The 19950-nt window shown below is 51.0% G+C and overlaps 1 protein-coding gene across 7 annotated transcripts in view; it reads left to right on the top strand.

The window, feature by feature from the left end:
- Window positions 1–19950, top strand: part of KDM2B (lysine demethylase 2B) — a 118602-nt gene that overhangs the window by 39833 nt on the left and 58819 nt on the right. For all 7 annotated transcript variants that reach the window (XM_070386199.1, XM_070386198.1, XM_070386201.1 and 4 more), the window contains 3 exons: window positions 8129–8244; window positions 13860–13986; window positions 16276–16760. In XM_070386199.1, the coding sequence (XP_070242300.1) occupies window positions 8129–8244; window positions 13860–13986; window positions 16276–16760 (728 nt within the window). The remainder of the gene's footprint in view (window positions 1–8128; window positions 8245–13859; window positions 13987–16275; window positions 16761–19950) is intronic.

Genomic DNA, 19950 nt, shown 5'->3' with positions numbered 1-19950 from the left:
GCGAGGCTGGCACTGGGCTGTCTCTTAGCAGCCTCCTGTGACCAGGGGTTTAGGCCAGGCGATGGGGTCTCTCTGGGCCTCCCGGCCTTGGGCAGTCTCCAAGAGAAGCAGGCCTTAGGCTGCAGGGGAAAAACAACCTCTCACATTGTACCTGTTTCTTCCTGCCCGAGGGCTAGAATTTTCTCCTGGGAGAAAGCCAGAGCCCTCCCAGTCTGGGGAAGTTTGAATGCCTTTCTCCAAGATGTCCTGCTGAGATTTCTGATAATGAGGATGAGGGTGGTCCTGTGGGGAGGGAAGGGGTGACTTTACCCTACGGGCTGGGGATGGGGAAGAGGAGAGTTGGCCCAGGGGAAGGATGACCCCATGGAAGCCAGGGTAGAGAGGAATGCACCCAGAGTGGCAGCCTCCTTCCTGCAGAATGAGATGAAATGTAATTGGGCTCAAGGTCAATTCCTGCACTTGGACTCTCCCCTTCCCCCCAAAATAATTAGCTCCATAACTACAACAGAGGGCAGTAATTAAGAGCATGGGCCCTGGGGCCAGAATACCCCGCCCTAATTCAAATTCCTTCTCTGATATTTACCAGCTGTGATTTCCTGGAAATAACTTAACCTCTCAGTGCCTCAGTGTTCTCATCTGTAAAATGAGAGACTTACTGGGTAGTAATGAGGACTGAGTGAGCCAAGACCTGTTTGCCTACAGTTCCTGGGGGATAGGCTGAGGGCTTTTGGCCAGTTACAAACTGAGTCACTAGTGGATGTGGCCAGGGACCTGGGACCCTTAGGCTGCCTTGGTGGTGGTTTAGTCTTTAAGGTAAGGTAAGGTAAGTCACTTCAGTCGTGTCCGACTCTGTGCGACCCCATAGACGGCAGACCACCAGGCTCCCCCGTCCCTGGGATTCTCCAGGCAAGAACACTGGAGTGGGTTGCCATTTCCTTCTCTAATGCATGAAAGTGAAAAGTGAAAGTGAAGTCACCCAGTCGTGTCCAACTCTTAGCGACCCCATGGACTGCAGCCTTCCAGGCTCCTCCGTCCATGGGATTTTCCAGGCAAGAGTACTGGAGTGGGGTGCCATTGTTTTCTCCGATTAGTAAATTGTGTCCAACTCTTGCAACCCATGGGATTCTCCAGATAAGAATATTGGAGTGGGTTGCCATTTCCTTCTCCATAGGCTGCATTAGCGGAAGCGTTTTACCCTGCATGGGGAAGGTAACAATCCCACTGGATAGAAGAGTGAGTGAGTTGGTCAGGCCACCTGATTGTGTTCCTTGTGGGTTGTAAATTGGAGGAGAAGTCAACCTGGAGAGAGAGAAAAGAGTCTGGATATCACATCAGGTGAGTTGCAAAGAGTTGGACACGACTGAACGACTGAACTGAACTGAGGTAAATTTGAAGGGGCAGTTGGATTGTTTCACCATGGAAGTGAAGATGTATGGTAACGGCCGTCAGCCAGCTGAAGGGTCATCTGGAAGAAGAGGTGTCTCCAAGTAGTGCTGGACTGACTTGCTCTGCTAGGCACTGAGCTCCCCATCACTGGAAGTATACAAGTAGAGGTTATATGCCAAGGAGCCTGCAGAGAATTTGCCGCTGAATGTAAGTGTGGCTCTTAGGGTAGGCATATCCTTTGAGGCCAGTAAGATTCATTGGATGGAGAAGATAGTCACACTTGAGTTTCTGAGAGATGGACTGGAGTTGGCCTTCGGTCTGCGCCAAGCAGTAGTGTCAACTGAAGGAGGAGTGGTTGTGGTGATAGTTCCTGCCATGGGCATGTGGGACCTGCATACGTGGGTTCTTCTAGAAAGTTGGGCAGAGATTTCACTGGTCAGTAAATCTGGGATTTGGAGGTGGCAGGGTTTAGTGGGGGTAACTTTGTTGTCAGGGCCCCGGATCCATCTTTGGACCTGCTTGACCTGGGGAGGCTTGGGACCCCTGCTTGAGACGGGAAGGAATTGCAGTTGGTGGGCAGTGTTTATGGAGCACACCCTGGCCGGTGTGGTGTGGAGAGATGGGAAGGAGGTGGTAATCTGCAGTGGGTTCAGGGCCACTCTGGGTTCTGGAGGACTGGCCCTGCTAGATTCAAAGGAAGGCTGGTGTGCTCTTGATCTTGCTGTTGTCTTTGTGACTTTGGGTTAATCTTTTCCCTTCTCTGTGCCTCAACTGTCCCATCTCTACAATGGGGGCAGGGTGAAGCTGAACTCTGGGACCCTCAAGATCCCTCCCAGGGACTTCCCTGGTAGTCCAGTGGTTAAGACTCCACCCTTCTACTGCAGGGGGCACAGGTTCAAATGCTGTGTGGTGTGGCCATTAAAAAAAAGATTCCTCCCAACTCTGTCCCCTGAGCGCAGGCCTCCCACCCTTCCCAGGAAGACAGGCCTTTTCCTCACAGGGTCTTTTGCTGAACTGGGAGGTGGCTCATTGCTTTCCCCCGATCTGGGATGGGAAGGGTGTTAATTTTGATGACTTGGGCAGATTGGAAAAGGTCTCAAGAAGCAGCCATGTAAACCCCAGCTGGGGTATGACTGTGTGTTGAAGGCAGAAAGAGGAGATGTGGCTTTTAACTGCAGCTGGCAGGAATCTGTTTAGATCCCAGAAAAGACTTCTGGCCCTAAGGGTCTTGAGTGAGACACTAGGATTTTTTTTCCTGGATTTTTTTGGAAGAAAAAAAGAGACAATTGAAATTTGTCACCTTCTCGGGGGCAGGGTGTACATGTGGTTCCAGACACTGATTTCATGAACCTTGTAATTTTGCTAAATATGGGCTTTACTTAACCTGTCACCTGTTTGTGCTATTGTTTTATGAAAGGAAGACTATTCTGACACTAAAAAAGATGATTGTACACAAATCCAGAATAAAGAACAGTCATTAGTTTTGAGTCTATGAGACTATACCATTTTCATTTTTCTCATCTTGTTACCAACCAGTGAAAACTTAAGGGCCAGAGTTTTGGGGTCACTGAGCATCTTGGGTCCTCATGGGAGCCCAGGGATTCTTGCTAGCATCATACCCTCTGAAGCGAACACACATCTGAGATTTGTGGTAGCTGGGATGTGGCTTTGGGGAGAAAGGGCCCCGGGGATTCCTGCCGCTGCATGTGTGAGCTATTGGGTGTAGAAAGTGGAGACTCTCACTCTGGCATTTCCCACCCCTGACCTGGGTTTTCACCCCCTTGGTGTGACCTCAGACATGTTCTGCCTCACGCTGGTCTCAGGCCTCGCTCCCTCTCAGCCCTGTGAGAGCTAGTAGATGCTGGTGGGAGAGGAAGATGTCAACTGTAGACTCGGTTGAGCCTTCTTTTGTCTGAGGGTGAAAGGGTTGGGTGCTAGCTGTGCTTCAGAGGTGGTGGTTATTCAGACTTCCTTCCTGGGTAGTCCAGGAAAGCTGCCTGGAAGAGGAAGAATGTCGAAGGTGACCGAGGAGTAAGATGACCTGGATAAAGGGGCTGGGGTTTGTCCCGCTGAACTGGCCAGCTCTCAAAGGCAGAGGAGGTGGGACTACAATGGCCTCACCCGTCCGCACAGAGTCAGAGTCCAGAGTGGGTTGGGTGTCCCCAAGATTTAACCTGATCATTGGGAATAAGGAATGCTGGAGTTGGAACTCAGCAGTGGACCTAGTGACATCTTTTTCCTTTCCTTGACCTGACCTATGTCCAGTTCCCCTTTTGGAGAACTGTAGTTAATAGTAATAAGAACTTACATTACTGAGTAATGATCCTTTTATGCACATAAGTTCTGTGTGCATAAGGAAACTTCCCCCCACCCCTCCCCCTTTCTATTTTTAATTTTGTTTTTTGACTGTGCTTGGTCTTTGTTGTGGCGTGCAGGCTTCTCGAGTTGCAGCACATGGGCTCTCTAGTTGCAGCGCTTGGGCTGAGTTGCCCTACAGCATGTGGGATCTTAGTTCCCTGACCAGGGATCAGAGTCATCTGCTGTACGGAAGTCCCATTCCACCCGCTTTTTAAAAGTGAAGGTTCCTAAGGTCCAGAGAAGTGAACACCCTAGTCCAAGGTCACACAGTTTATAAGTGACAGGGCAAGATGGAACCCAGGTGTGTCTGGTTTCAGATCCCACCTGGTTTCCCATCAGCCTGGGGGTCAGCAGGCTTGGGATCTGGTTCCCTTCCTGGCTCCGTGACTTGGGGATAATTGTGTGCTCATTTAATAGACTTTCTTAAGGGTCAACTTGGCAGTGTGAAAGGTGCTGGGGAGGCCGAGAGATAGACTTCCTCCATCGTGAGTACATATCTAGCCAGCTAGCAGTGGGATGGAGGAGCCCAGTACAGGGGCCTGGGAAAGACCCTCCTCAGTCATCTTTGCCTGGTAGTGAAATTCACAGTAGCTCCAGGCATTTCCTAGACTCAGGCCAGTCTGAGAAAACAGTAACTCACAGCTATTTAACAGTGTTACCTGGCTTGGACCTGAGATGATCCATCTGTAAAATGGGTACAGAGCAGAGAAGGAAGGGCAGTGAAGCAGGCTGAGGTGGAGGGCCTCTGGCAACCCAGAGAATTGCTGCTCAGCTCCAGCCAGTTAGGCCCAGGTGGGAATGGGGCCTGGGTGGGGGGCCATTGTCTCATTTATCAGCAAAGTGTTAGTTGCTCAGTTGTGTCTGACTCTTTGCAACCCCATGGACTGTAGCCCACCAGGCTCCTCTGTCCATGGGATTCTCCCAGGCAAGAATACTGGAATGGGTTCCCATTTCCTCCTCCAAGGGATTGTCCCAACCCAGGGATTGAACCCGGCTGTCCTGCATTGCAGGCAGATTCTTTAAGTTCTGAGCCACCAGGGAAGCCCATTTATCTGGAGTGGAAGCCAATTCAGATAGCCTTGTGAAATTTCCCTATTGTGATAACACAGGCAGGTCAAACTCTACACACCCCTGGTTCTGATGCAGCCCATGGCTTCGTACCAGCGAGGAGGTCCTGGAATGGAGAGGCCATCCTGGCAGCTGCCGGGCCAAGTCCCGGGCCTGGCTCTGAACAGGGTGTTCATGGGTGTTCCTGAAAGCAACAGGCCGTGGGCCTCTGGGAGGCACCCTGAGTTTTGTGGACTGTAGACATACCCTTGCTGTAGCCACTGATATAGACAGATGTGGGTCAGGGCCTTTGCATTCCAAATCCTGAGTGGCTGGGCTGTGGGTCAGACTCTGTGTGCCCCCTCTGGCCTTCTTGGCCCCTCAGGTCCCAGAGAACACACCTGTCAGTAGGTTTTGTTGGGTTGCCTGCTTTCCTTCCATGACTGGATCTGTCTCCCATTGCCTGGCCTGAATAGCCTTTGTGATTAACTTCATGTTGTTGGAGACTTCTGGCCCGGAAGCAGGAGGTAGATGCCAGCTTCTTGGCACAGTTGCCAGTCTGGGGACACCTGTTCCCTGGTGCTTCCTGGGGTGCAGTGAATGAGTCGCCATCAGGGAGGGTGGGTTCAGATGGGACTTATGAATTTTATTACTTCCCCTCCTTGGTCGTTCAGAGACAATTTATTTTATTTAAAAAAATTTTTTTTGGCTGTGCCACACAGCATGTGGGGTCTTAGTTCCCCCACCAGGAATAGAACCTGAACCCTCTGCAGTGGAAGTGTGGAGTCTTAACCACTGAACCTCCAGGGAAGTCCAAGAAACAAGCATTTAAGATGTGAAAAGGGCTGGGGAGAGGGGCTGGGCAGCAACTCTAATCCAAGTAAGGTTGCCTGACCCACCTGCAGGGCACTGGCCTGGAGAGGAGAGTGGAGAGAAGTTTCTAGAACTCCTGGAATATCTGGGAACACAGATTCCCTGCCCCTCCTCCCCCCGCAACAGCATCTCTCACATCAGAGGGATAACTGTAAGGCAGGTGTGTCTGCCTTTCCAGAAGGGAGAGTCCAGGGCTGATGAACGCAGATTCACGTGGCCGCTGTTCTTTCTGAAGCCCTCGTGATGGCCAAGACTGCAGCGAATATCAGTGGTAGTTGCTTACATGGTTTGAGTTCTTACTCACAAGGGAAGCAGTGATCTTCCTCATTTCACACAGGCACGTGGAGGCCGGAGTGGGGACAGTCAGGTGCCCCAGGCCACATGGTGGATCAGCCCTGGAGACCATCTCCATCTCCGGGCATGAGCTTTCGTGGGGTGGAGCTGCAGCATAGGAATGGGACCCAGGAATCCTCGTCCCATTTGGGCTTCACCGCACCATGAGCATCTGCCTGAGTCCCGCTGTCCTAGGTCCCAGCCTTGGGAAGTGTTGCTTAAATAATGCTGATGGTGGTAACCGCAATCGTAATAGATAGCGTGGCTCTGCTTGGTAGAAACAAAAAAATGTACAGTTGAGACAATCCGCTGAGGTGGAGAGGCTGAAGCAAATGTGGGAACCGTGGCTTTGGAGGCCGCAAGGAGCGGGGGAGGGGCAGGGAGGGAGCCCAGGACACGCCACAAGGGCACACCTGGCTGGCACAGATGCTGCCAGAGATGCGGGAGGTAACAGCAGATCCGGGTTACATAAAGCCTTCGCCCCCATGCCGTTAGCTGGCGAGTTCCCCTGCCCTCCCCGCCCTGCGCGCCACCAGGCCTGTCCCACCTATTGTCCCCAGCAGGGGAGGGCCAGCCGCCCAGAGCGTCGACACAGATGCCAGCAGTGGCCTTGCAGCCTCCGGCTCTCTTCCCAGGTGGTAGCGCTGCTCCCGGCAGCCGTGGCCACCCGCCGCTGACCCTGACTCAGGGCTGGCGTGTTCAGCTTGCCGAGGAAGCAGGCTGGATCTGCTCCCACTCAGGGATTGGCGGGGAGGCCTCTGTAATTTTCCTCTGAGCAAATTAGGTAGAAGGCTCAGGATCTCAGGTCACCCGTGTGTTCCCTTTCCCCCCTGCTGATCCTCTGTCTTTGACTGGGAGTCCCCTGTCCTTGTCTTTTTGCCTCTGTCTTGTTTGTTTCTCTCTTTGCCTCCGCTCCTGTGTTTTGCCGGCCTGTCTCCTGGGACTCCCGGGGCCTGTGCTAAGCCCCTGATGCAGTGTCTAAAAAACCGAGATGCTTTCACTCACCAGCTGTGACGTCATTCAGCAAGTGACTTACCTTCTCTTAGCCTCAGCTTCAGTATCTGTTAATGAGAGTGGGATATAACACCCCCTCTCCCCCAGCTCTGCGCTGTCCAGTGTGGTAGCTGGGTGCCACAGGGAGGTCTGCTGAGCTCTGAGAACACAGTCTGAGATGGGTTAGTTACTCACTGGAGGAATTAGGCGGCTTGCTTTGTCTCTAGCCATCACATCACGGGCCAAGAGCAGGGGCTGATTCCTTGGGTTCCAATCCTTACAACTGATTTCACTTTGCTCTGCCTCAGTCTTCTCATCTGTGATTTGGGGATGAATGTTGCATGTACCTTGTAGCGATCTTGTGAGAATTAGATGAGATGAGGCCTGGAATGCCTTCAGACCAGGGCCTGGCCCAGAGGGATCCTTCTCATAACTGTAGTGCCAGCTTCTGGGCTGGGAGCTCAGGGAGATGAAAAAGCCCTGCTCCAAGCTGTTCAGAAGCTGCAGTCAGACAAGAGAGACTTGTCAGCAGCTGCAGGGCACAGCAGACTCAGAGCTGATATGGGGGGTGCAAGAGACCACCTGGAAATGGGCCGTGGGTGATTTTGATGGCAGGAGGTGGCCTCAGGCAGAGGAGGGCCTCTGGGTCCTGCAGCTCTGTCAAGATGTCAGGAGCCTTAGCTATGGCCTCGAGCCATCCCTGAGTAATCCTTGACCCCTCCTGAGATGAGGCATCTCTGGAATGATGCGGAAGAGGCTTCAGGCCATATGAGTAGTCTGAGTGAGGGGTTTCCAGCTCCCTGACTGGCAGCAGCAGGGGACAGCCTGTCTCTGTTGGCGTCTACAGTCGGGTTTTTCATAACACTTTGTCACTCAGGTCTTCAGGACAAGGGGCTGGTCTGCAGCTGCCCCCCTGGCTGGACTTGAGCTAGCCAGGGGTCTTGGCTTGCAGTGATCCAGTGGGGCTTCAGGTCTGGGTCCTCCAGGACAGCTAGGAGCTCAGCTATCTGCATCACACAGCCTGAACATCCTCGGGTGCTCACCCAGGCCTTCCACTCAATCCTACGTGCGGGCCTAATGGGGAATTACCACAGGGCCAGCTGCTGACCCTTTCTTTCCGTGCCCTTCCCCACCCCAGGCTGGATCCATGCAGTCTACACTCCCGTAGACTCTCTGGTGTTCGGCGGGAACATCCTGCACAGCTTCAACGTGCCCATGCAGCTGCGGATCTACGAGATCGAGGACAGAACGCGGGTGAGGCGGCTTCCTTTTCTTATGACCGTGCCAGCCCCTGAGCTCTGCCTCGTCCTCAGGGCACACGGGGCGGTCCTTCCAAAGTCCTTCCTGGCTCCTTGTCCCTCCTGAGTTCCCTGCCTCAAGCCAGGTCTTGGTCCTAGTTCTCTGGGGCAGGGGGTGCCCACGAGAGCCTCCACTCAGAGCCCCGGGTGTTTCTGTTCACCTCCAGACCCTTGGCACCCAAAACCCCCTTGTCGAAGAGGAAGTATCTCTTGAGAAAGCACTGTAAGATGTCAGGAACTCTGGCTCTTCCTTCTTCTCATGTGTATAAAGGGATGTGAGGGAGTGGGGTGGGGGTGGGGGTTGGTGGTTGATGGTTGTGCTGGTAGTTTGGAGCGGGGTTAGGATCTTGGGAAGCAGCTCAGATCTTGACCATGGGGGGACCCTGAGGAAGCCAGTGTCGATCTGTGAGTCCACTGGGGGACTGTCCCTGAGCTCCGTCTCAGTGTCTGCTTGCTGCTGTTGGGGGGGTGGGGCCCTTGTCTTCTTGACACAAAGTCTCCCCTACCTCACACCCCAGGAGCAGAGTCCAAGCCTCAGACACCTGACCTGGGTCCTCCACTCTGTTCCCATTCCACAAATTTCCTCTGAAAATCCCTGTCCCTTCCATGCAGGAAACAGACCCAGTGTCCCCGGGCATTTGAGACAGGTCTGAGAGTGGGAAGCCAGGACACAAAAGGCCTACTTCTTCGTTCTTAACAGTTATTCGAGTGTTTCTTCTCCCTTTAAATTGAGATGTAATCCACACACACAAAGTGCACAATTCACTGGCGTTTAGCATGTGCCGATGTTCACAGCCATCACTTCTAATGCAAAGGGGTTTTCATCACCCTAAGAAGAAACCCCGTCCTCAGTAGCCGTCACTCCCCACTCCCCCGTCCCCAGCCTCTGGCAGTCACTGGTCTGTTTTCTGTCTCTGGATTTGCCTATTCTGGATATTTTATGGAAATGGCATCGTATGGCCTGTCCTTTTCTGTTTGGCTTCTTTCACCTAGCAGCATCTTCAGGCTCATCTACAGTTGTGGTATCTGTCAGTGCTTTGTTCCCAGGGCTTAATTCTATTTCATTGTATGGGTAGACCACACCTGGCCATCTCAGGCTTTGCCTTGGAAGTGACTTTTGCCCCAGAGAGGGTTGCCATTCATGGACCCTCTCATAGAAGCAGATGCTCTGTGCTCAGGGTTCCTGCCTTTCTTGGTCTTGTTTCCGGGCCTTGGTCTGCCTGGAATCACATGCATGGGTCAAAGTCTTAGCCACTCTGTGTGCACTAACCTTTTTAGTAGTCCTGGTGTTGAGGAGCCTCGTCCACAGGTTCCCTGGGAACCACTCTATGCTGTGTTCAGTGGGCAGGTGTGTTCACAAGGGCGAGTGCATATCTTCAGCCTGGTGGGTTTGCTACTGGGATGCCTGGATCCCAGGGGTCCAGCTTTGTGGAATTTCATGCCTCTCTTCTGTTGCCTGCCGACCATCCCTCTCCTGGTTTTGGTGAGGCCAGTCCCAGCCCTGGTCTGGAGGCTGCTGCCCCGTGGTGTTCTAGAGAAAGGCACCATTTGGGTGCCAGTGGTCAACTTGTAGTCTGGGTCAAGAGCTGTCTGGGACTCTGGCCAACTGTCCTTTGGCCAGCCCCTAAAGAATGGACCGGTTTGTTTGTGAGCAGACGGGTAGGTGTGGGAGAGCAAAGGAGAAAGAAGTCAAGCACACAACTTTCCAGGCAATTCCTGAAAGCCCGAGTCAGGCTGGGGTATTTCTAAAGGCTACAGAAACTCACTTGGCAGCTGTCCCCGCTCCCCCCGAGGGAATCTGGATCCTACTTCTCCGTGGATTGGGGTCCTGTCGTCATTCTGTTAGGAGCCCAGCTGCCCTCCCCCATCAGCAGGAGGCGGGAGGGAGGGTAATGGAGTGGAACCCCCAGCGCCATGCTGAGCTGCTGTGGAATATCGCGCCTACATCGAGATGAGCACGGCAGGGCCCCCTCCCCTAAGGCCCACTGTTCCCTGTCTCAGTGGGCATCCCATCTGGTTTCCTGAAGCAGGTGGATGGGCGGGGGGTTGAGGGGGAGAGGCCGGGGGTGGGGGTGGGGGGAATGGGGCGCAGGCTGGGCGGGAACCAGCAGCAGGCTGTTTAATCTGCTTTGATTTCTGGTCTTTGGAGAGGGCTTGGCTACAAGGCCCGATTGTTTATGTCTTAGGAGCCAAAGCAGACAAAAGATGCTGGGAAGAGAGCCCTGGAAGCCAGATAAAATGCCAGGGCTGCTCCTCGTCAGCTCGCTACAGCTTAATTTTTTATATCCCTGTGAGCTTTCTTAAGAAGGTTATGGCCATTTAAAAATAGTTTTTCGAGAGTCCGAAAACATGGATTTGCTTGGAAACCAAATGCCGGGCGGGACAGAGGAAACCATCAGTCTCTAAGCCCTGGGGTATGGGCTTGATTTAGAAAAATCATTTGCCTTTGTGGCCCAAGGTGGGGGACCTCCCCATAGACATCAGGGGAACCCCAATGTTCTCTTATGTTTAGGAAGCATGTCTGGCTCTCATGATTTGAATTTTTCTCGTCTGGATGAGAGGTGACCACCCTGCTGCCCATAAAGCAAGCATGAACAGGTGCAGGTGTTCTGGGACTGGGTTTTTCATTTCCTGACCATCTTTCCCCTCTCATTCTAAAGATAAGCAGAGGGGTGAAGAGCTAACCAAAGACTGGATGTGTCGCATGTTTATTATTTGAAGATAGCATCTCAACAACTCTCACTCCATATTTTTAACTCCAGTTGGCTTGATAAAGGATAGGAATGGTCCAATTGATCACTAAACTGCCGTCTCTCATATTTATCTTTCTTTCCCCCGCCCAATGGCTCTAGTGAAAACAGCCTTCTCAGGAAAGGTAATGAATGCCAACATGCCCCATTCCCTCTCAGCTAGCGAATCTATTTGGAAATTGCAGATAATTTATCCTTCCTCCCACCTTTCCCCTACCATTGGATTTTTTTTTTCCATTGACTTTTTTTTTTTTTCCAGGAGAAAAACAATTTTTAAGACACTTCCACCCACCCTCATATTTTAGTTTCTCAAGTCCTTGAGACCTTGGGGTTCTAGATGCACCGAAACATCTTTGGTTCTGATCGCCTGAGGTCACTCAGCTCCAGGAGGAAGGGCTTAGGCCAGGTGCCACTCGAATGGACCTTTGGGAACTCAAACTGACCCCTTGAGACCCGCTGAGAGATTGATTACTCCCCTAGGCTGGGAGCATTGCATGCTTTCTGACTGCCTTGCCTTTCGATGATCAGCTCAATTTGGTGAGGCTCCGAATGTGTCAACAAGTAATGTTGAGCAATCGTGTGTTTAATGTTCCCAGGCATGTGGCTGAAACCTTTTGAAGGCGAAGGGTGGAAGGCGACAACCTGTTTGTAAGTCAATTCTTTGCAAATTTTGTTTCCTGCGGTGCTCTCTTGGAAAAAAAAAATTAAAAAAAAAAACAAAAACAAAAACAAAAAATAATTCTTTCATCAGCATTTGTTTTCACCCAGCTGGTTTCCCTTGGGTTCAGCAACGATGAGGGGAGACTTATCCTCCTCTCTGGAACTACAAAACAATTTTTTTCTTAATCTAGAAAGATTCTCAGGTGCCTTGGTGCCCATCAGGGCCAAGTGGCTCAGACGGTTTCCCAAATTTGAGAAGTCAAAAGCAACTTGAGAGTTTTATCAATCAAGTCAGGAGATGCGAGGGAGGGTCTGAGAAGAGGCAGACCTGCCTGTCCTCAACTTGCTTTGTAGGTTTTGACGATTTATTTCAAAATCTCTTGGCCCTTGTTCTGGAGTAGGGGTGGGGTGGGGCTGAGAACCACCTCCTCCCCAAACTCTCTTCACAGGAGGCCAGGACAGCCTCAGGCCCAAGAGCTTCTCTCCTTTTCAAACTCTGGAGGACACTGATCCAATGACTGTGAAAAACGATGAATACTCTCCCAGCAATAAAACTGGGGTTCTTGGGAAAGTAAGCTGGAGCCAAGGAAACCGCTAAATGATATTCCCAACTCCATGCATCTCCCCAGGAGCTCAAAAGCATGCGGCAGCCAGGATCTCATCCTAAAGCATACCATCCCCCAGAGGCAGGGAGATCAGATGGACCCAGGATGCAAATGGGAGAAGTGGGGACAGGGCCTTGCAGTCGGGAAACTGAGTCAGTGGGATCTGGGATGGATGGGAACTGGAACTGGGACTCTCAGAGAGCAGAGAGGGGGCCTTATCCAGGTGGACATCAAGAGAGGCAGGAAGACCGGATTTTAGGGATGATGGAGTAGATGGAGCATCTAGGTCTGCCTGTATTTGCCTTCCTCCCAGATGTAGAATCTCACCTGTTGGTTGTCAGCAAAGCAAGGTGGGAGAGTGCGCTTCCTTGACACCCAATTCCCTGAGTTCCTAGAGGACAGGAGAGGTGAGGAGGGGTCTCTGGCCGCCACACAGGTCCCTCAAGGCTGATGCATGCTCGGTGAGAGGGTCCAGGAGTGAATGTGGACATGTGGGAGCCATGAGTGGTCTCAGAGAAGAGGGCCCAGCTGTGGGAGACGGACCATCTCCCACCACCCTCGCCCTCTCGGGATGTAGTTTCTGGAAGGCTCCTCCATGCCAGGGCCATCAGTTTTATTGCTTCTTTCCCATCTCTTGCTGCCATCTCATCCGTATAGAGTCCGTGCTGCCAACCATTGGAATCCCCCTGGGGCCCCCGGCCTTTTCACAGCTCTGATGCACCAAACTCTCAGCACCTATACTTCCTCTCCTGTAAGAAACAGTCAAAAGGGGATCTCCAGCTGGACGCCTGCTCCAGACCCGGGGGGTGTGTCCTGCAGTGTTAGGACTGTCCCAGGTCACACGTGGGACTTGTGTCACAGGGAGTCCTCTGTGGAGCTAAGGCTGGCAGTGCCAGATGTCGTGGGGGAGGCGTAGGAGGTGGGCCCCTCTGAGGCCCCGCCCCTGATGGCAGGAGAGGCCACACCCCCTCCATCCTCATTGGTCCGTCTGTTGTGGCCTCCTTCTCTTGAGTACAGGAGATACTTGACAGCCTGTCTACAAACGGGTAAGGTTTGGGGTTTGATTTCTGTTTTTCAAGGCGGGAAGGAGCGGTGGTAGAATCTATGCAAGGATTTTTGAGAATGGGCGAGGAGCCTGTGTCTGTGGTAGCTAGAATCAGGCAGGGGCTCGCAGCCGCAGGTACCCGCGCCCTCCGCCATCAGATCAGGGGACACCTCTGTTTCTCTGCATCTCACCGAAGCACAAAGTGGACCCTGTACAGCTTTCCCTGTGCAAAGCTCGAGGACCTTTGCAATGACGCTCTCACATAGGCCTCTTCCCCGCTCTTCCTCCTCATTCGTGCATGCTGGTATCTTGCCCCTTTCAGCGCTTCCCTCCAGCCCATACCCCCGCCCCCCCTGCATTTTTCCTTCACACCATTTGTGCTCTTGCTAAGATGATGAAAATGACTCCCACTCCCAGGAACTCCCCCATACCCCATCCCAGTGCCCTTCTCTCCCGCCTTTCCCTTCTGCCCTCCAGAAGCTGACCTCTGCTCCTGGATCTCTGCTTTCAGGTGCAGCCCAAATTCCGTTACCCCTTCTACTATGAGATGTGCTGGTATGTCTTGGAGAGATACGTGTACTGTATGACCCAGCGGTCCTACCTCACTCAGGAATACCAGAGAGAATCAATGCTTATTGGTGAGTGAGCCTTGCTCGGCTGCCTCAACAGCTCAGCTGCAGCAGAAATAATTTTTTTTTTTTTAATTCTCAGCAGTATTGTTTTTTTTTTTCCATCTCTAGGTCAGTATTTTTATTTATCTTTAAAGATTAATTTTTATTGGGGTACAGTTGCTTTTGATGTTGTGTTAGTTTCTACTGAATAGCAAAATGAACCAGCTATACGTATACATATATCCCCTCCCAGAAGTAATTTTTTTCAGTGGGGCTTTGGGAGTCCTGGGTTCCAGGAATTCTTCTGAGCCAGTGTTATCGGGCAGATTCCTAGAGACTCTTGAGGAGGGGCAGGGAAGTCATCCTTCTTAGCTTCCCACTTGAAATAGTCCTAAGTGAAGGAAATCATGACCTCCAACAGAGTCATCTTGGTGGCCCCCAGGTTTTACTGGTTGATTATACAGAGGTGGGGAGGGGCTAGTCCCCTGGCATGGTTACTGAGACAGGCTCCCCACCGAGCAAAGTTTCCTGATTCTATTTTTTTTAGTCCCTCCCTGGCCACCAACTGATTTTTTTTCTCCCTGCACTAGAGGTTAGATTTTTGTCTATATAGAAGCAGTCCTAAGAGATTCAACCAGTTCCCCAAAACCCAGGCCAGTTATAAGCCAGAGGGAGGGGTTGACCAGAGTTGGGGGTGCAAGCTTGGCAGAGCGGTGGGTGGTTTTGACAGAGGCAGGGAGAGAGCATTTATAGCTGCAGCTGCAACGCCCTGCCCAGCTGCTATTACTTAAAGGGACATCACACTCCCCCCACAAATGGCTCAGTCCTTGAATCTTGGCTCACAGGCACCCACCCTGAAGTTGTATGTAGCTTGTGACAGCCTCGAAGAGCGATCTGTAGGAAGAATATGCTTCTTCCCCTCAGCCTCTGAGCTGCTACAGTCGAGGATTTCTTCTGGATGCTAGAGTCACTGTGCTGCACTCACTGCATCTTTCTCATCATGGGATAGAAAGATGGGGTCGGCCGATCTCCTTTAGGGCCTGAACAATTTCTGCTGCGATTTACAAGATGTTTAGATTTGTTTTTTCCCTCTTACTAAACCTCTTCCTTCCTTCCCTTGACTACTGTCCTGACTTCCAGGGGTTTCAGGCCTGACATGTGATGGAGAACCAATGTTTCAGCTGGTGGGGGGGGGGTCTTGATTGGGGAGCGCCTTTTGGAAATTCAGTTCTGTCTGGGGTTCTGGGGGGGTGGGTGGTTTCATCCCTGTTAGATGATTCAGGTGCTCAAAAATACCCAGACCTTAACAGGCTCCTCTTGGGGAGCTTCCAGCCTGGTAGCAGATGGGAAATGATCCTGAAGTAGTGTGATGACCTCTATGGTTGCAGTAGCTACATGTTCCCTTGGGGACCAGAGGTGGATTTCGTGGCAGTCCGCAGGACCAGGAAAGAGAGGGTCACCACTCTCACTTGGAAATTTAGGGCCATAGAAGAAAGTTCCTTATTCTGTTCCAGGCTTGAGAGGAAGTCTTACGGTAACGTTTGGGTCACTGGTACCCACGTTTCTCTTCAATTTTCTTGCCAGTTTCCCCCTACCAAAGAGAAGGGGGGATATTTGGGGGACACCTCATTTCTTGAGAGCTAATTGTGTGCCAGGAACAATGCTCTGTGATGCCTTATTTAATGCTCACTATGAGTGTTCAAGGGAAATATTTTGTGCCTAAATTTTTTAAAGAGCATTCTTGAGATATAGTTCACATATCATACAATTCACCCTTTTAAATATGTACCATTCGGTGATTTTTAATGTGTTCTCAGGGTTGTGCAGACACAAGCACGGTCAGTTTTTAGATCATTTTCATCATCCCCAAAGGCATTCTGTGCCCTTGAGCTACTATGTCCTTTCAGCCCAAGCCCGTGACCTCAGCCCTAAGCAACCACGAATCTACTTTCTGTTTTTATGTAGTTTCTTCCTGTTCTGGACTTTGGATATGAATGGAATCGTTTAATATTTGCTCATTTTTGCTTTATTTTTTCCCATATTGAAAGATACAGTACCAGGTGTGTTCAGAGAGGTGAGGCAACCTGTCAGGATACACACAACTGGGGAAAAGCAGAGCTGTGTCTGTCTGATGGCAGTCTTTCTAGGGCCTGAGGGAGGCAGAGGCCATTAGAATGTCAGAAGGAGCTCAGTGTGCAGAGGAAAGGGAGGCACAGCAAGTGGGGCTTCCAGGGACTTCCAGCAGGGAGTTTGGGGTGTTCATCTCTTTCTTGTGACATTCTCCCTCCACGCCTCCTGCCCCGACCCCATTCTTAGATGCCCCAAGAAAGCCCAGCATAGACGGCTTCTCATCTGATTCCTGGCTGGAGATGGAGGAGGAGTCCTGTGAGCAGCAGCCCCAGGAGGAGAAGGAGGAAGAGGAGGAAGAAGAGGAAGAGGAGGAGGGTGCAGATAAGACCCCCAGAGCATCCACCGATGGCCCTGCCTCACCCACGAGCACCCCGTCCGAGGACCAGGAGGCCCCCGGGAAGAAGCCCAAAGCCCCTGCCATGCGGTTCCTCAAAAGGACTCTGTCAAACGAGTCAGAGGACAGCGTGAAGTCTGCCACGATGCCCACTGACTACCCCAAGACGCCCACCGGCTCTCCTGCCACTGAGGTCTCTGCCAAATGGACCCACCTCACCGAGTTTGAACTGAAGGGCCTGAAAGCTCTGGTGGAGAAACTTGAATCCCTCCCGGAGAACAAGAAGTGTGTCCCTGAGGGCATCGAGGACCCCCAGGCCCTCCTGGAGGGTGTGAAGGTGGGCAAAGGGGGTTGCCTTGGGCTGGGCAGCTAAGGAGGGTTGGGCAGGTCTTGTTCAACATACAGGTTCTCGAGGGTAGCTCAGCTCCAGGGAGCTTGGGACAGACTGTCCTGGGGGGAACGTCCATGCTTGGAGAGGGACCTCGGGTCCAAACAAGCCCATCTGGGGTGTCCAAGTAGAGGCCACCATTGAGATCCCTGCAAGGGGATCTCGTAGTGGAAGTTGGCTCTGCAGTTGACAGTGATCTCTCTCTTAGGACATGTTGAGAATCCCAGCCATTGAGGACAGTAGGGTGTCACTACTTAGAGTGTACCAGTAGTGCTGTGGTTGGGCTTGGGGACAAACTCCTGACATCATGTTCAGGGAGACTTGCTGCCCTGGGCTGGCTTTTTTACCGCAGAGGATGCCTCTGTTTCATGTGAACAGGTTGTTCATCCTGGTTGTCCCCTAAGTGACCATCTCAGGTGGGCCACCAGGATTGAGAGGTCTTTAAGTAGAGCCTAATTATTATTAATTTTTATATTTTAAATTAGAAGATAATTACTTTACAGCATTGTGATGGTTTCTGCCATACATCACCATGAATCGGTCATAGGTATACATATGTCCCCTCCCTCTTGAACCTTCCTCCCATCTCTCTCTCACCTCCCTCCCAGAGCCTAATTATTGAGCAAGCTCGTTGAGCACCAGCTGTGTTGGCCACAGGGGAATGAGAAGCAGGCAGGTAAAGAAATCAGGAGGAAATTCCCTGGTGGTCTCCAGGACTTGATGACTTCACCACTGTGGCATGGGTTCAGTCCTTGTTTGGGGAACTAAGATCCTGCAAGCTTAGCAGTGTGGCCAAAAAGAAATTGGGAGGCAGGGAATTGAGTGCCTGTGTGTACCCAGGTCAGGGGAGTAGGGTAAGGGGACATTCATTGGCCACATGAGGGCCAGGGCTCTGGGACAGTTATGTACAGGGAATTTGAGTTGGGCCTCAGAGATTACATAGAGTTCTTCAGATGAGGAAGGCTGTTCTAGGCAGACTACAAATATGAAGTGTATTTAAGAAATAGGAAATATACTGGGAGACCTTGTCTGGTAGTGATCATAACATTTGTTGAAAGCTTATGTGTGTGTGTGTGTTAGTTGCTCAGTCATGTCCTACTCTTTGCAACCCCATGGACTATAGCCTGCCAGGCTCCTCTGTCCATGGAATTCTCCAGGCAAGAATACTGGAGTGGGTCACCACTGCCTCCTCCAGGGGATCTTCCCAACAGAGGGATTGAACCCTGGTCTCCTGCATTGCAGGCAGTTTCTTTACCATCTGAGCCACCAAGAAAGCCCTGTTGAAAGCTTACTACCTGCCAGGTAGCAGGGCTCAGCAGGTGGTAGGTACCTGACAAGGAAGTTGACTCAGAGAGGTAAAATGACCTGTTTGCGGGGACAGCTCTGTCACCTATATCTGGACAGTAGGGTCAGGATGAAGCCTTCAGAGTGCCTGTGTGGATATCACTGTGTGGAACTGCCTCCTATCTCGGCATTGATAAGGTTTTTGGCTGTGAGGCCTCAGAGATGTTTGGGCTTCCTTCTCCAATGTCTGATTCTCAAGTGAATCATCTGCCCACTGGAGTTGAAAACTGAATTCATGTCTCTTGTTTGATGGCTGCAAACTCAACCCAGGATTTGTTAATTAGTTCATTTGTACATTTGTTCACTTAGAAAACATTGTGTCAGATCCTGGGATATAGAAATATTAAGACTGTTCTGCTGCCTTTGAGGTGCTCAGCGATCAGGGGCTGAACTCTTGGGGTCTAGTGGAGGTGAGACCTGGGGCTGTGTCAGGTAGCTTAACAGGTGCCACCAGCAGAGGGAGCTGGTGTACAGGATCATTAATTCAGGTGTATCTCACTTTATATAGCAGGTTATTCCCTGCAGATGCTGTGAATTCAGATCTCATGACTCTGGGAAATTGCCAAGTAAAAGAACTTTGTGATGAATATGCCCACAAAGCATATCTTTACTTTCAAATAGGTCTTTTTAAAACTGATTCTTGACTGATTGGGAGGTTGCTTGACCTCTTGAGAGTTTCATGAAAGTACGCATATACACACAAAATTTTGCACGCAGTATCAGAGGGTTTTGGACTCCTGAGCCTGCTCCTGAACCCCAGCTTAAGACCCTCTAATCTTGTGGAATGGAGTTTTAGATATTGGGTTTCCTAAAGGAAGCCTTAGAATTGTGCATTGTGGCTACTTTTCTCTTCTAAGGTCCTATAAAATGAAAGCAAGGTATTTTCATCAATAATAACATCACTAATAGCATTAGATTTCCAAAATGTTGTAAATGAGTTTAAAAAACACATGTTCATCTGAAAAGGAAGTGTTGTTGTGGAGCCTTTTTTACTTTGTTATGTCCATGTGCAGTGTTGCTAGTTCCTGGTTGGTCAGATTTCTTTCTAGGGATAGGATTCAGCCCCTTGTAGCCCTCACCTGTGCCCACCTGATGGCCCTCTGAGGCTAGATTCAGCCTTGGCCCCGTGGTAGTGTGAAGGAGGCCTAGGGTAGGAGCTTAGACAAATTTCAAGGAGCCCAGCCTCTTTCGTCCCCAACCCCCACCTTGGGGCTCAGTGGTAGCTCATGATGATGTGTGATAATGAGTGGATTTCAATTACTGTGTGCTCCTATAGGTCTTTTTCATATATAAATTCATTTAAACCTCCTAGCAATCCTCTGTGTTACTTTTGTTACCCCCATTTTACAGATGGGAAAATTGAGATACAGATTAGGTTAAGTGACTTGCTCAAGGCCACATGTACTGCTTGATGGGGAAGTCTATGCGCTTACCTCCTAGACCATGCTTTGTTTGGCTGCTGTAGAGAAACTGATTCTCTCTCTTAGAGGCCACTCTGAATTTAGGGAGAAGGTCTTAAGTTGACTATTAATGGCATTCTTTACAGAACAGGCAACACATTTATTTGGTTCTGGGACAAAAACTGTAAATTGGTAATCTTAGGACAAAATCTAGCCTCTAGGCATGGCATTTGACCTGTGCAGTGTTGAACATATTTTTGTAATTATTTGCCAACATTAACACCCCACTTCAGTACTCTTGCCTGGAAAATCCCATGGACGGAGGAGCCTGGTAGGCTGCAGTCCATGAGGTCGCTAAGAGTCAGACACGACTGAGCGACTTCTCTCTCACTTTT

Source organism: Bos mutus, chromosome 17 (genome assembly GCF_027580195.1).
Source record: "Bos mutus isolate GX-2022 chromosome 17, NWIPB_WYAK_1.1, whole genome shotgun sequence".
Taxonomy (NCBI): Eukaryota; Metazoa; Chordata; class Mammalia; order Artiodactyla; family Bovidae; genus Bos; species Bos mutus.
The sequence above is the reverse complement of the archived record's forward strand: the minus strand, read 5'-3'. Positions and strand labels throughout refer to the sequence as shown.